General features: G+C 44.9%; 1 protein-coding gene across 15 annotated transcripts in view; it reads left to right on the top strand.

The window, feature by feature from the left end:
- Tulp4 (tubby like protein 4) overlaps nucleotides 1–16,469 on the top strand; it is a 134,385-nt gene that overhangs the window by 77,689 nt on the left and 40,227 nt on the right. For all 15 annotated transcript variants that reach the window (XM_030250031.1, XM_030250033.1, XM_030250034.1 and 12 more), the window contains 2 exons: nucleotides 1,196–1,357; nucleotides 14,731–14,911. In XM_030250031.1, the coding sequence (XP_030105891.1) occupies nucleotides 1,196–1,357; nucleotides 14,731–14,911 (343 nt within the window). The remainder of the gene's footprint in view (nucleotides 1–1,195; nucleotides 1,358–14,730; nucleotides 14,912–16,469) is intronic.

Below are 16,469 nucleotides of genomic sequence, written 5' to 3' on the forward strand. Positions count from 1 at the left end.
TTCTTTTGGCTTTTATACACACACCCTCAGGCAGACACACATGTACACATAACTAATAGAAATAAAAAATAGAGTATATTTTTTAAATCCTGTATCTGCAGATTGTGAAGACATGGGTAAATGATTAAAGTCATAGATGAAAGGAACATAATACCTTTTTCTGCTGTTCTGTGCTGTACTGCAGTACCCTGTGGCCCAGCCTTATTTACACACTAGTTCCCCAGGACTTCCCGTATTGAGAAAAGCGCAATATTGAAAGACCCATAGATGTAATTCAGCACAGAAAATAAAAGGCAAGAAGCAACATTTGAATACACCATTCTAAATACTCCTGAGTTGCCAGTACTGGGAGTTGAAGCTTTCCACTAGATTTCTGTCCTTCACTCTGATCAGAGGCCCATGCTCTAGAATGGCAAGGGAATAGAAGAATAAAGCTTTACTTTTCTGTAAATGAGCAACATATGGTGATGGAGAGAGAACCTGTTACTCACTGGAAGTAGGAGTCTTGGAAAAGCAAGAGCTATGATTCTCAGTTCTGTACTCACTGACTGTGGCTAGGGCTAAGTTATTTAGGTCCTCTGTGCCTTAGATTCTATGTAGATGGAATGATGATATCCCCTTGAATTGCTATCCTGGGGCCTAGTGCATTAAAGTACTCAAGAGACCTATGATAGCCCTGACACACAGTCCATGCTGTGACAGTGCTGACACATAGTCCATGCTATAATAGTGCTGACACACAGTCCATGCTGTGACAGTGCTGACACATAGTCCATGCTATAATAGTGCTGACACACAGTCCATGCTGTGACAGTGCTGACACATAGTCCATGCTATAATAGTGCTGACACACAGTCCATGCTGTGACAGTGCTGTTTTGGGGTTTTGGTATTTGGTTGGGTTTTTGGTTTTGATTTGATGGGGATTGCTTGGTTGGTTTTATTTGTTTGGATTTTAAGACAAGGTCTTGTTTTGGAGCTAATGTTGATCTGGAAGTTATTGTGATAGCCTGCAGCTTGCCACAAGTTCAGGAAAGCACTACCATCTCTGACTGCTGTGGCTTTCCCTTTTATGTTGTTGACTTTAGCCCATCTTGATCTTAAACAGAAATTTGAGTTAAGCACTATACCTCGGCTTTGATAACAATGGTTTCCCTGTCATGCTGTTACTTCACTCTTCTTTCTATGTCTTTAAGGTGAGTGATTTCACGTGGAGCCATGATGGGACTCAAGCTCTCATTTCATATCGAGATGGGTTTGTCCTGGTTGGTTCTGTCAGTGGACAAAGACACTGGTCATCTGAAATCAACCTGGAGAGCCAGATCACCTGTGGTATATGGACTCCCGATGACCAGCAGGTAATGCCTCTGAAATGTCACTGCGCACTGTTACCATTGCAGGCTGAGGAGGAGGCAGGAGGGGACAGATGCAAAAGCCCCTTAAAGAATCACACAGCACTGAGGACACTGTTCCCTGGTAGAAAGGCTTGTTGACTATGCACAGAGCCCTGAGTTCCAATTCCAACATTGAAGTAAAAAAGCAAAATGAGAAAACTGTCAAAGTGAAAATTAAAACAAACATGTAGATGAGATTCTCGTGTGGCAAACATTCAGTTAATGTTTGGTATTTTGTTTGTTTGTTTGTATGTTTTGTTTTTGTTTTTCGAGACAGGGTTTCTCTGTGTAGCCCTGGCTGTCCTGGAACTCACTCTGTAGCCCAGGCTAGCCTCGAACTCAGAAATCCGCCTGCCTCTGCCTCCCGAGTGCTGGGATTAAAGGCGTGCGCCACCACTGCCCGGCAGTTAATGTTTTAATTATATGAAATGTTCATATAAATCAATTTTAGAACTCCAAATAAACTGCCAGTTTATCAATAGGTAACAAGTAGAAAAGGAAGGTCAACTAATAATCATATTGTGAGAAAGTTTCCTCTTCAGGCAAGTTACATTTCCATGGCTCACTTAGGAGCAGCAGTAATGAAATAGTCCAGCTGCTGCTGCAGTATAAGCAGCAGGGTGAGCAGTGCCCCCTCACTTCTGCTCAGGGAAGCAGCTTGAGGTACTCTGTCAGAGCCTTGCATCAGGGAACACACTCCAGAGAAGACTGAGGGCAGGAAGGGTGGGCTGCAGTCACAGGCTTTGTATGTGGTGGTGAAAGTGGGCCTCCCCTGTAGAGTAAGAGCTTAAGGCATGGCTCAGTCACTGGGGGAGCTGAGAAGATAACAGGCCACTTTTAAAGGTGGGAGACTGATAGAGCTCTTAGCACACATAAGGAATCAGGATGTGAAGTGGTGTAGCTCGTGCTGTCAAAGTGTAGACTAACCCTGAGGAATCCTTGAGCATGGTGAGAGAGCTGGAAAGACGTGAGTCAGACACAAGAGCCTACATGGCAGCAAGCCTCTGGCTGCTTTTCTGAGGTATGATTGCAAATGTTTATTGACCCTATTTGTTATAATAATGGTTAAAAAAGCATTATCACTCAAAAAATTATGTATTGATAATTTAGTAATAGATGCTTGACCAATTTAAACCTTTACAAATGTAAAGCACGTTTACCAAGGAGTATTGCTTGGACCTCTACCTTCTGTTCTTGAGCTACACTCTTTGCTAAACTGTTTCTCTAGCTGGCACACATTCATTTCCTGTTTCCATCATCTCAAGTTTAAACAGGCACATTTTTTTCCCTTCATGATCAGTGCTGATTTATAAATTCTTAAGTTTCTTCTCTCTTCCAATAGACTTTTTCTTACTCTCCTTTCGTATTTCTGTGAAGCATTTAGTTTTCTATGAAACTTTAGTATCCTAGGGTCTTACTCTTATCTTGTGAGGGAGGCCTGCTGGCTGGCTTCTTCCTCTCCTCCTCAGCTTCCTCTTCTGTGACAAAAGCTGTGGATTATTTCCTGCCTCTTCCCCACACTTCTGTAGTGATCAACTCTGAGGATGCTTGTGCAAGCACTGAAAATGTACGTACTACAGTCAAGTCAGTGTCCGCTTCTGAGTGCCCTAAAGGATGGAAGCTGTGCAGTACCTGATGCCTGGTGTGCTGCTCTGCCAGCCACTGTCCCCAACAGACTAAACACATGCACACACTTGCAGTGTGACAAGTACGTGTTACACAGAAGGTGACACAGGAGGGAGAGGTGGTTCCTCCCTTGGGGAACTTGGGAAATGTAAAGAGACAGAGCTATGAGCTTACCAATGCTGTACCTTAGGCATGGTGTACATGACATGTAGCAGATCATAGACGACCCACAGCACTGCCGGGGACCTCCACAGCGCTGCCGGGGACCTCCACAGCTAGTGTCCACAGCGCTGCCGGGGACCTCCACAGCTAGTGTCCACAGCGCTGCAGGGGACCTCCACAGCTAGTGTCTACAGCTAGCTAACTCCCTTGTGCTGTTGTCACTATTTTGAAACTGTGGAAATGGTCTGAAGGAGCCCATGAGGCATGGCCATGACTATGCAAGATTAAGGCAATGCCTTTGTGGTAGAGGCTCCCAGCTTGCCATCTGTGTCCTCAAGACTGCTTTCACTTCCAGGACGGATCTGTATCCTTCCTTGTTCATCAGACTTTGAAAATGGTTTACAGACACTGAAGGACATGGATCTGCAGAGGAAATTAACAGGGAGATGAGAGTTGAATACTGTTTGATCTGAACATGGAAAAAGAAAACTTCTTCCCTTTCTTTACCAGAGACAACACAGGCGAAGGGATTTATTTTCACTTACAGAGTTTGCAGTCTACCACTCATTACATGTTTTAGAGCCTTTGGAAGACAAAATTGTCATGTGGAAGAGCAAGAAGAAACAGCTGTTTAACTCATGGCAGCCAAAATGCACACTAACAGGAAAGAATGGTTAGTGTATATTCCTCAAAAACATTCCAGTGACAGGCAGTGGTAGCACACGCCTTTAATCCCAGCACTTGGGAGGCAGAGGCAGGCGGATCTCTGGCGGATCTCTGAGTTAAAGGCCAGCCTGGTCTACAAAGTGAGTTCCAGGACAGTCAGGGCTATACAGAGAAACCCTGTCTCAGAAAACAGAACAAAACAAAAACCCCCCATATTCCAAGAGACACCACTGCTTCCGACCAGCCGACCTTCCTTTAGTCTGTTCTCTTTGAAATAATTACTGGATGAAACCATTAAGTCTGATCTCTTGTTACCTAACTGAAACCCTGTCACAGATGTGCTGTATTAATATCCGAGGTGTGTCTATCCAGTCAGGTGGCAAGCAGAAGGAACTCTCCCATCCCGTCTTGCCATTCTCTGACATCTCTGACATGATTTTGCCTTGAAGTTGGCCTTATGTTTACAGTTAGTGACAGCTGGTTCTGGTGTATGACTTGGAGAGCAGGATTCCATGACTCCTATGGCCTGCGGTGGTCTGATTACAAATCTCCAAGTATATGAGGATTGCTTCTACTTGTTTCCTGTTTCTCAGAGAAGTTAACATATGGTCAGAACAGCATTCAACAGAAACCCTTCACATCTTAGATAGGATTTGGGGTATTTCCTGCCAACCTCTAAATATCTAAGTTGTGCCTCTTTATAAGCGCATTAAGAAGTCCAGAGTTTTTTTCCCTCCTATTTATCACCTACTTTCTTCATTCTAGATTGGTGGCTTATGTGCCGTTTTTGAGTAGGGAGAGTATGTCATGACTGAGTGTCAGTTGTTAACTGTACATACACAGATGTGACTGTTTCTCAGTTTGCAGAGTGCGTTTCCACCTCTGAATTCCTCTGCTCCACATCATGTCCAGATAGTGTCGGTGGGATGCAGAAGGTCCGCCCCAGTGTGTGCTTAGTAATGTGCTCAGTATAAAGAAAATTTGTTTAAATTGAACCAATAATTTTCTGATATTCTTGCTCCCAGTTGTCTTGTTTTTCCCTCTTACCTTTCATGCACATATTTTTGTAGTACATTTTTGTGTACTTGTGCATGTTGATACATCAGCCTTATATAACTTACATATATCATTCACTTACATTCCCACACCCAGAAATGAGTAGTGATGGCATCCATTGTCTAGGTTCATTTCCCTGACTGTTAGACAAACATGGGGTATTGCTGGGGTTTTTTGTTTGTTTGTTTGTTTGTTTGTTTTTAAGTGGATATTTTGCCTGCCTGTATGTCTGTACACCATGTGTGTATAGTTCCCTTGGAGACCAGGAGAGGGCATCAGATCCTCCAGCAGTGGAGTTACAGGCAGGTCTGAGCCAACATGGGTGCTGGAAATTGAACCCAGATCTTCTGAAAGAGCAGCCAGTGCTCTCACTGCTAAGCCATGTCTCGGGCCCTAAAACAATGTGTTAACTTTGTATACGTTTGCTTTGTTTTTGGAATCACAATCAGTTGATCAGTTTAATTTGTGTACGCCAATTGATGGTCTGTTCCAACTTTTCACTGTTGAATATTACAATCTGGAACTCTGTGTGAGGGACTGTGGCCCAGGAACTAAGACTCAGATTGCGTAATGCTGTCTTCTTTCATGGTGATGCCTCTCTCTCATTTCCATAGTACAGAGGAAGTCATAAATTAAAACATGTTTCAAACGGATTAAAATACCAGGTTATAGTGAAATGGGAAGTCTCTGTTGTAGAAATTAGACTTTGCCTGACAATATTCTTCACCTTTGGGTTGGTGGAAGCTAGAGCACCTTTCCCACAGTCTAAAAAAAGAGCTTGTCTGAGAATGTTAGGTCAGACGCAGAGGTGGGCAGAGAATGGCTATTAAGGGGCTAAAGATAGCCCAGGATAATTAGGTTCTGGACCTGCAACCTTCTGCAGTAGCATTCCACATTCATGGAGATCCTAATCAGTCAGTGAGCACAGCTAAAAAGGAGTTTTTCCTTTTCTTTGTGTATGTTTTTTGCTTTGGTTGTTTTGGGGTTTTTTGTTGGTTTCTTTGTTTTTGTTCTTCTGAGAACTTGAATTCAAAATGTTGTTCATCAATTTGGTGTGGCTACATACAGAACCTTTGCAGAAAATCAAGTTAGGTTTACAATTTGTTCTCAGTTCTTACAGCTCATTTTTTCAATTGTTGCATTTATTTCATGCAAGAAGTTTGTGTTGTGATAAGGAAAGGTAATCCTATCTGGATAGTGGATAGCAGACAAAGACAGTGTGTATCCTCCTCCTAGGACTGCCCTAGCAGAGCACTGCAGACAGTGCATCCAAGCTGGCGCCTTCCTCACACTGCAGACTGAGGCTGAAGGCCAACACTGAGACATTAGCAGCGTGTCTGGGGCTTACAGGTGGCCACTGCTTGCAGTGTCCTCACGTGGCTTCCTCACATCCCAGAGTCTGTCTCTTAGGAGACCCACATCTGTTGGATTAGACCATCGCTTATGTTAGTCCTCATCTCAAAATAGAGTCCCATTTAATTAATTTGCTGGAAAACAAATATTGGGGGCATCTAATTCAGTTGATAACAGACTAATAAATTATTGGAAAAGAGAAGATGACAGACAGAGCCGTGGTGTAAAAGCTTGATGGAGTTGGGATATGTTCATGTTAGAGCATTGCAGGGCCTGAGGGAGAGGACGGCACATAGCGAGTAACAGAGCGATTACAGAGGAGGCTGGAGTCCTCCGTGGCTCTGAGGCACTGAAGCAGTGGGGGTTCTTCGGAGCCCTGCTGTGGTTTGGGAGAAGGACAGAGCACTGGAAAGTGCAAGTGCTGTGCCACACAGACACTGGGAGCTGTGCCTCCAGGGCGCTTAAGGTCCAGGCCAGCTGCCCTGCCACCTGAGAGTCACCTCCTTCTTCAGAAAGGCAGAGGCTGGGACAGCCCTCCAGCAGCCAACCAGACATGCTTTATCTTTTACCACAACAAAAGCCTCCAAACCAAATTTTGGGAATTTAGTGTAAAAGGTGAAGAATTCTGTGGCAACCGTTTGTGGATGCACATTTACTGACATGGGAGAGGACTCTGTGGCTCTTGGTTTTCCTGGGAGAATCCCAAGAAACAGTCCTTGGGGCTTGCTCCTGCCACTGGGAGGGGCGGGCTTTCACAAGGACTGTGCTGGGGAAGCAGTTTACCGAATCCACCTGCCGCCAGCTGCTCCAGATGTCCGTCTCCTTGAGTACAGTTCATACTTACTTTGTAAATCCTAAAACCTTTAAAGGCAGAGATGCTTAAATCTCATATTTTCTTACACACTCTTAAAATGATTTTAATAAAATCTTATTTTCCAGACTTTAGAATGTGCAGGCGTGATCAGGCCACATATTTGCTCAGACCTCTAAGGGTTACTGTGTCTCACTTGCTAAAAGAAGGGTTAGTCTAAAACACATCTGATGTGTGCTGAAAGGAGGGTTAGTCTAAAACACCATCTGATGCGTGCTGTGTTATTCCATGTACACCGAGTTTATACAGTTGTCTTCAGGTGACATTGAGGGAAAGCCAGGAAAGGTTCCATGTGAAGTAAAAGTCACATCTATATGCAAATGCTTTGCTAGAAACAGCACTTGTAGGTGAAGTAGAGCCACGTGGAGACTTAAACAGGGTTCTCACTAGGACCTGCCACTGACCAGATATCAAAATCAGGTCCTCTGATTTTGTTTCGCTTGTGATGAGTGTCTCTGTGTAGCCCTTGGCTGTCCTTCAGCCACACTGGTGTAGAACACAACAGAGATGATTCACTTTTCTCCACCTCCTGAGTCACCATTGAGTTACAGGTTTGCAGGTCTGCTGTCGTTTTAGAGTCACTCACACTCAGTGCGTCTGTGCAGGTCTCTTCAGAATGTGTGTTGCCCTCCTAACCACTGCCCACCGGAATGGCTGCAGCTGTCAGTTAGGAAAAGACTCTCTGGGACACACAGTCCCAGGCACACAGTTACACAGCCTGTGCTTTCTCAACTAACGACAGCTTTGTAGTCCAAATACTTTTCTAAGATCTGACACACAGGTGTTCTAACACCTGGGAGAGAGAGAAATGTCGAACTTGAAAAATTGAAGTATTAATGACTGCTTATTGTTTACAGCAGACTTGCATTCACTGTAGGTTGTATTTCCCTGGCTGCTCTAAGGGCTGGCTGTCACCACAGCTTCATTCTCACCTCCCTGGGAGCCCTATGGCAAAGGCTTCGGTGTCCTGGAAAAGACTCAGAAGCAACCATGCACCGACCAACAGGAAAGCAAGTGGTCATCTCTCTCCCATCCCTTACACAGACTTTTGGAAGCCAAGAACTCTGAAGCTTGGTAGATTAAAATGTTGGTGATCCACACCCTTGTTGAAGACCTTTGCTGGTGACTAGAGCGAGCGTGGGGAAGAGCCTGTGTGGTAGCTGTTGGCTCCTGACGAGAACATCTCCAGAAGGCACCCAGGCCACTGGAGACATGTGCCTCTGGCTTGGCTTCAGGATAGAGGAACTTGATTTACACTAGGTGAATGTATTGTGGGGACTGCTCTGGAATAAACACTGCAGCACTAGTGAGCATGGAAGAGAGAAGGCACGGGTGGACTGGAGCCAGGGTAGCTCCTGAGAGGCCTGGCTCTGGTCTATTTTGCATTCTCAGTTGCTCTAAAGCCGTGGGTGGGGCAGGCAAGCCAGTGAGTAGAAGCACGTGTGGCAGTCAGTGAGTTGTTAAGAGCAACCACTGTGGAAGCCGTTTCTCCGGGTCTTGTTCTGTTCCAGGGAACAAGTGAAGTCATGCTTAGAGATGAGCAGTGCAAGCGGTGTCATTCACTAAGTCACTATCTAAGAACTGCTCCTCCTGCCTTGCTCAGATTCAGGTGTATTACCTGATGAAATATACTTTAGTCCATTTTGAATGAAAGAGGAGGAAAGACATGCTTCTAAAACACAGCCCCAGGGATGGGACCTTGGAAGTCACCTAAATGCCCAGTTTGCCACTCTCCAAAAAGGAGGCTGTACTGGCTAGTTTTGTGTCAACTTGACACAGCTGGAGTTATCACAGAGAAAGGAGCTTCAGTTGAGGAAATGCCTCCATGAGATCCAGCTTAAGGCATTTTCTCAATTCGTGATCAAGAGGGAAGGGCCCATTGTGGGTGGGACCATCTCTGGGCTGGTAATCTTGGTTCTATAAGAGAGCAGGCTGAGCAAGCCAGGGGAGGCAAGCCAGTAAAGAACATCCTTCCATGGCCTCTGCATCAGCTCCTGCTTCCTGACCTGCTTGAGTTCCAGTCCTGACTTCCTTGGTGATGAACAGCAGTATGGAAGTGTAAGCTGAATAAACCCTTTCCTCCCCAACTTGCTTCTTGGTCATGATGTTTGTGCAGGAATAGAAACCCTGACTAAGACAGAGGCTGAAGGTGGCTATCTACATTCATTTTGCATTTTCATCAATAATTTCACCTAATTCGGGGACCTTTCTAGATTGTTGGGCTTGTGTAGACCTGTCAGGAAGCATCCTTTTCTGTATGAAGGACCCAGGACCAGGACCAGTTTGTGGCCAACTTGTCCTACTGTAACTGCTACTTTCAGATCCTCCTTCTACCTCCCTCTGTTAGCCAGAGAAGCTTCTGAGTCCTATTTAAATGCTACAGAAATATCCAAGTATACTCCTGGATATGGTAAAAACATTGTTCTCTTGCACCTACTAGTAAGCTTCTTCGTGAGAGGGCATCGTGGGGAGGCAGGCTGATCTGCACATTTTGAGGCCAGCCTGGGAGTTTGGGAAGTACTAAGGTCAGGGTCTGCCCTGCCCCACAGTACTGGAGCTACATCGTGGCTGGAGCAGCGTCTACAGGACTGTCGCTGGTACCAAGACAAAACAATCCCAACACAAGCTAGCCCAGGAAGGACAAACTTGAGCTGTCGGCGACTACTGAAGCAGAGCGAATGGAGCTGCCCTGCCGTCTGTGCAGAATGACTGGGTGTTTTAAAGGAAGCCTGAGGAAGAGAAAGGCACATGGACACAGTACTGAGTAGGAGGAACAAAGCTGCCAGGTGCCTGTCAAGGGAATTAGGATTCTGGACAAACTTAGCTGGCCACCACCAAAAGCGGGAGATAGGGCCCTGTCCTGGCTCGGGGGCTAGAACAACCAGTTTTCTTAGAGACATTGAGCTTTCACAGACAGGAACTTGAGGGAGGCCGGTGTCATTCTAGGGACATGGCCTTGAGTTTATAGAAGCAATACCAGTGTTCACTCAAGGCCAGCAGAGGCAGGAGAGTGGATGAAACTGCTGAAATTCTGCATTCTTAGATGACGGTTAGGTGCAGTCAAGGTTGGGGCTCAAAGGGACTGGACTGTGATTGGGCTAGTTTCTGTACTGGAACAGCACATATCTCATGTCTGATAAGGCACACATGCTCTCAATGCCAAAGTACCGCTGTGGGTAGGCATGAAAAGACAGCCATAAGAATTTCATAGGAATACCTGTGGGACATTCACAATTGATTCTGGAGGTCAGCCGTCCAGCCGTCCAGCCACTGGCATTCAGGCAAGGGTCATCATCAGGATGTGGTATTAAAAATAATCCATATGAAGGCAAGGGTCATCATCAGGATGTGGTATTAAAAATAATCCATATGAAGAAAATTAACAAAATGTTGATTTAACATATATATATATATATATATATATATATATATATATATATATACACATACACACACACACACACACACAAAACAATTTTCCTCCTATCTTCCATTCTTAGTTTGTTCAGTGTAAATCTCATGAAAGATTTCTAGTTCATGTATCTTGTAATTTATCTCATGAGACTGTGATTAGCTGAACCCAGAGATAACCACAACCAACCAGAATTCTAATGTGTGTTGGAGCACAGCAACCCAAGCTGGTCTCAAGTTGGTTCTCCTCCCTCGGTCTACTGGGAACAGAGATTATAGATGGGCACCACTGTGCCAAGGTTGGGGTCTAAGTTGCTACCCTCAGTAACCAACAACAAAATGAAATGCATTGTACAAATACAGTAGCTGCACCTGTTTGAGTTAAATGGATTTTCTTCCACAAAGCCTCAAAGATTTCAGAACACATGGAAAACAAAACAAAATGCTCCAAAGGAGAAACGAAGTAGCATGGTTGGATGAGGATAGGCAGAAAAGGAGGGCGTCAGCCCTCGCTCTGTCCTCTTCTCAGTTGTGAGAATTCATGGTCTCCTTGCCTGTTTGGGAAAGGAGTCTTCGCATATATGATTCGTTAAGGGCTTAAAACAAAGATGGGATTCCCCTTTGTGGTGCAGCACTACTACAGAGTCATTGCTGGGTCTGGGGACGAGGGAGGAGAAAGCTCACTTCTGGGCAGGAGAGGCTGTCTTACCTTGGCTCTAGGTTAGTTTAGAAGTAAGTAGTCTTGAGTAGCAAAGGCATGGGGAGTCTTCCGGTTCACACAGCTTAGAAGTGATGGCTACAGCCAGCTGTGAAGCTACATTGTATCTTTTCAGAATAAACACAGGAATCTTCTGTCAGGTGCAGGGTTTTCTTTTACAGCTAGCTGTCTTACTTTAGAAACTTGTTTCTTTAGTTACAAAATATCCAGGCCTGGTCTTGAAGCTCTTTTGAAGGCCACTGTTGTCAAATGAGAGAGAGAAGTTTGGTGTGAATTGCACATCAGAACAGAAGCTCCCTCTGAAGAAAGAGAGGGATGTCTTTTCCTTCTGGTCCTCAGCAGGCCATTCAGCTCTGCCACTCTCCATGCTAAAGCTTCCCCTGGCTCTGAGCCATAGAGCTTATATAAAAAGCCATCACTTCCCTCAGGAACTAACTAGTGCTAATAGTTATACTACATTACAAAAAGCTGTTTGTGGAAGCATGCTTGTTGATAGGCAGTTCCTCGGTCCAGCCTTACTAAAGCATGTAGATGAACATTGTTTCTAGAGGTAACTGTACTGGTGAGATGCTGCTGCTTCCAAAACAAGAGCCTGCGCATGGTGCTGTGTCTTTACCCTCTTCCACTCAGGGTTGGAGCTTGGTTCACAGTTCACTGTAAACCACTGGTAAAAATAGTGCGTATGTAAAACCACTTCTGTATGGAAATGAAAAGATGACATATTTTCTAGGTGAGGGGTGTCCATTGCTGTGGTGAAGCACCATGAACAAAAACCTTGAGGAGAAAAGAATATATTCAGCTTACACTTTCACATCATATAGTCTATCACTAAAGTAAGTCAAGACAGGAGCTCAAACAGGGCAGGAACCTGGAGGCAGGGGCTGATACAGACGCTGTGGAGGGGTACTGTGTACTGGCTTGCTCAGCCTGCTTTCTTATAGAACCCAGGACCACCAGTCCAGGGATGACACCACCCATAATGGCCTGGGCTCTCCCCGATCAATTGCTAGTTAAGAATATGCCCTAGAAGATTGCCTATAGCCAGATCTTACGGAGATATTTTCTTAATTGGGTTTCCCTCCTTTCAGATGACTTTAACTTGTGTCTTACTGATATAAAACTATCCAGCACACATGTGGATTATTAAAATCACATTATTGTTGAAGGAACAACAACAACAACAACAAAAACTCCTCAAAGCCCAAAAACAACAAAACCTGGGGCCAGCTCTAAGGGATCTGACTCCTGGTCTCTATGGACATCAACACTCATGAGCACCTACATACACACAATATATATAACTTTAAAAATGCAATAAAGTAAGTCTTAGATAACTGCCTTGTTGTTTATATTTCCAACTAAAAGGTAATTGAAATGCAGAGGTAGCATTGACCTAGCTACCTACGGAAGAAGCTGATACAGCCTTACAGAGGCCTGCTCTCCAGAAGCATGGGAGCCACCAGAAGAAACAGTAGGAAGAAAATTTGGGGGAGGGCAATCTTAGGGGAAGAAGTAAATACTAAATTTTAATTTAAAGAAGAAAAGGAAAAAGTTTGAGTGGTTGGAAAACTAGGCCAAAAGCCAATGACTTTTTGCAGAAATTAATTTATAATAGTTACTAGTCATTCTTCACAGAACCATGTGACATCTTGGGGTGCAGACCTGTCCTCAAGTGGTATGATGGAGACTGACCCAAAACCAGAGTGGAGTTGAGAGTACCGTGAGTGAAGGCTGTGGTTAGCATGAGGCCAATTCTGTGTGCAGAGCCCTCTGAGTACCTGTTGTGTACCACACAGATGCTGGGCATTGGAGCCTCATCAAAGCCATTCTTTACTGTCAATGGGGTTGACTATCTGAGGTCTGTGAGGCTGTTGGTATGATTGTAGTTGCTGAGAGGAAAGAGAGTTGGGCCTACCCTTGAACCACAAGACAAGCCAGGAGCTTGGAAGGGGCTGTTGTGTCCCAGCACCAGTAAGGCTCGGCTGTGTGGCTTCCTTGGCTCTGGCTGTGGGCAGAGATCGATGTCTTCCTTCAGGGGGTCTCATTATTCTCCCTCTGTCTCCTTCTCCTAAAGCCCTTTGCTCGAAGAAGCTTTATCTCATTTGAAGTGATTAGTCATGAAAGAACTTGTAATGGAGATTTTTTTTCTTCAAATCTGATTTCATGTTGTATCACTGTTCTTCAGTTACCTGTGATATGCTTGTTCTAGAACAGTTGCTTTCTCAGTCATTGCTGAGAGCTAGACTGCGAGCTGCTGCTTCCTTCCAGTTCATCTCAGTAGTGGATTGTCTTCTGTGGGACCTGTAGTTGGAATGAATTCATAGTAGACTCTTGGACCCGGTGTTTTGTTCTCTTCGGCTTTGGTGTGGATCTTGAATAGCAGTCACTCATTAAATTGCCAGTCCTTTTTTTTCCTTTCCCCTTTTATTTGTAGAGACTTACATTCCTGTCCTCCTGGCTGCCCTCTGTGACTGTCACTAAGTGCAGAGGCGTGTCCTGCCCTTTGCACGTACTTTTCTGAGCGTCATGCACAGTGACAGGTCCTAGGGAGACACATGCTGTCACAGAAAGCTCCCGTCCCACAGGTTGCAGATCAGGATGCCAGAACAAAGTATGGTAAAGGGACTGACTGGAACACACAGTAGTTTCTCAGATTTCTGGAGGCCGAGAAGGTCAAGATAACAGTTTGATTACTGCTAGGCCTCCTTTGGGAGTGTAGAAGGCCAGCCCCAGGTCTCACACTGCCTTTCCTTGGTGCTTGTGGGTAGAGAGGGAAACATACATCTTTTCCTCCTAGAAGGGTGCTCATCTTTTTCCAAATATGATAAAGTAATATGCTTACGTGACCAAATGTATTTCCTCTTTGGTCACACATAAACATTTTCTGTAAATTAGAGACAATTATAATAATGAATTTCTTGTGAATCTTTACTTTCCAGAAAAATAAATGTTTTCATAGCCCCTCTTTTAGCTAGAGGACAAAAGAAACAGACAGTACAGCAGTGTTTTTCTGCTTTTGAAAACGTATGAACATCATAGTGTATTCATTGTGCTGCTGGTCACGTTTCAGTATGTGAGGGATTATTTTGGTTACATTGATTGAGGTAGGAAGATTCATTCACTGTGAATCGCACCACTCCTGATCGTGACCTTGGCCTGTAGAACTGTGGGAAATGAACTGACCACGCACATGTGTATTTAATTATGGAGACGATGTAGCCAGCTCCTTAGGCTCCTACCACAGTGACTTCCCCATTATAGGGACTGTCTCCTGGAACTGAGCTAACATAGACCTTGTGAAGTTGCTTTTGTGGGGTATTTATCACAGCAATAGAAAAGAAACTGAGCCAGTCGTCCCATTGCCCCCAGTTTTCATCAGTTTGTCTTTTAGTTGTGCATATATTTTGTCCTCTGAACACAAATTGAGATTGAAGTTTACTCCGCTTGTTCAAGGGCCCTGCTCTTTGGTTGCAGGTGTTGTTTGGCACAGCAGATGGGCAGGTGATCGTCATGGACTGCCACGGCAGAATGCTAGCCCATGTCCTCCTGCATGAATCTGATGGCATCCTCAGCATGTCCTGGAATTACCCCATCTTCCTGGTGGAGGACAGCAGTGAGAGTGACACTGACTCGGATGATTATTCTCCTCCCCAAGGTAACCAGCTCGCTGCCCTCCCTTTCATCGAATTTGGCAAGAGAACATTGGGAAAGAGAGTGACATCACTCAGAGAAGGTGGTTCACCTTACACACACCTCTCTGACTTACTGGAGAGAGCTTTTAATGCTGAAATGCAACACACTGCTCCCCCACCCCCGAAAGCTGGTCTTCCCATTACCTCTTTTCTTAAGATCACTGGTTCAGTTGATTTCATTTCAAAGACTAAGGTTTTCCTAGACATAAAATGAGACATATGTCTCCTCCTATCCCTAGGGTTTTGTGGGACTTAGCTGCTTAGCAGGAATACATTTTCATTGCAGATGGAAGATTGCATACTATTAATATAACTTAATATGTGGTATGACCAAATCCCTAGCTGTTTTAAAGCTGGTGGCTTTAGCTTTATGTAAGAGAGAGGTTCATTCTGCTGTTCCAGAGAACAGCAGCTGGAGCTAGTGCTCCATGTCCCTGTTTGTGCTCTGTCCCTTCTCAATTACGAAGAGGCAGTGCCCCTCTGTAAGCCTTATTGGTGTTAGTTGGTGTTAGATACTTGAGACTCGTGCCTCCTCCACCTTTGGTGGTAGTATATTTTGTCAGATGTGAAGGAGACCAAAGGCAGCCTTTGATGCGCCGGCAGGCCTCTGCCAGCATCAGGATTGGCTAGTCCCCAATATCTCATATCTGTATTTGTTTTTTCCTTGAAGAAAAAAAACGCATTATAAAATGCTAGAAAGGTGTGGTCCTCGCATAAATGGCTGTCCCACACCCACAGGCTNTAGGCCACACCCACGCATTTCATGGCTTCTCATCAGTCCTGTCACGATGGTGCATGCTGTCCTGTGAAAGGCTGGCCCAGTGTCATCAGTGTCTGGGTGGCACATGTCTCCTCCTTCCTGTCACAGAGACATAACTGATTCCTCAGGATTTTTCCCATGTTCAAAATAGGTTTTCAGGAGGGGTCGGGATCTGTGAGTCTTAGGAGGAGAGTGTTCAGCACCTACAAATCCATTGAGGAAGCAACTGTCCTTCTTCTGATGGACACAGTTGTGATAAAGTGTTGGTCATATTTCTGCAGCCTCATGCTAATGAAGTCAGTTTCTATGAAATGCGACTAGCTTGTCTTCAAGTGGAAACCCTGTGTAGGACGCAGGTTTCACTCGTTCTTATTTTATAAGAGGAGGAAATAGTGTGCAAAGCGTCAAGGTTACAGAACCAGTCCTCACTTTGACCTGAAGTGGGAGTGTATAACTTACACTTCTCAAACCATGGGGCAGCTTCTCAGAAGCAGTGGGGGGCTCTCAGGGGAGCACACATTTGCGTATAGCAATATGCAAACATAGATGTAGCGGGGGTGGGGTGCACAGGTGGTGTGATGCACTGGTGTAGAGTGAAGGAGGGGTTGCTGTCTTGGGTTACATGTCTGTTAGACCACCCTAACCACCTGCTGAACATGACTTCAGTGCCACTGCGATACCTACAGAGTCTTCTGAAGAGCTCTAGCCATCCAGGGGTGCAGAGAAACTTTTACTTAAAAATAATGTGATTCATTTATTTC

This window comes from Mus musculus, chromosome 17, assembly GCF_000001635.26.
Source record: "Mus musculus strain C57BL/6J chromosome 17, GRCm38.p6 C57BL/6J".
Taxonomy (NCBI): domain Eukaryota; kingdom Metazoa; phylum Chordata; class Mammalia; order Rodentia; family Muridae; genus Mus; species Mus musculus.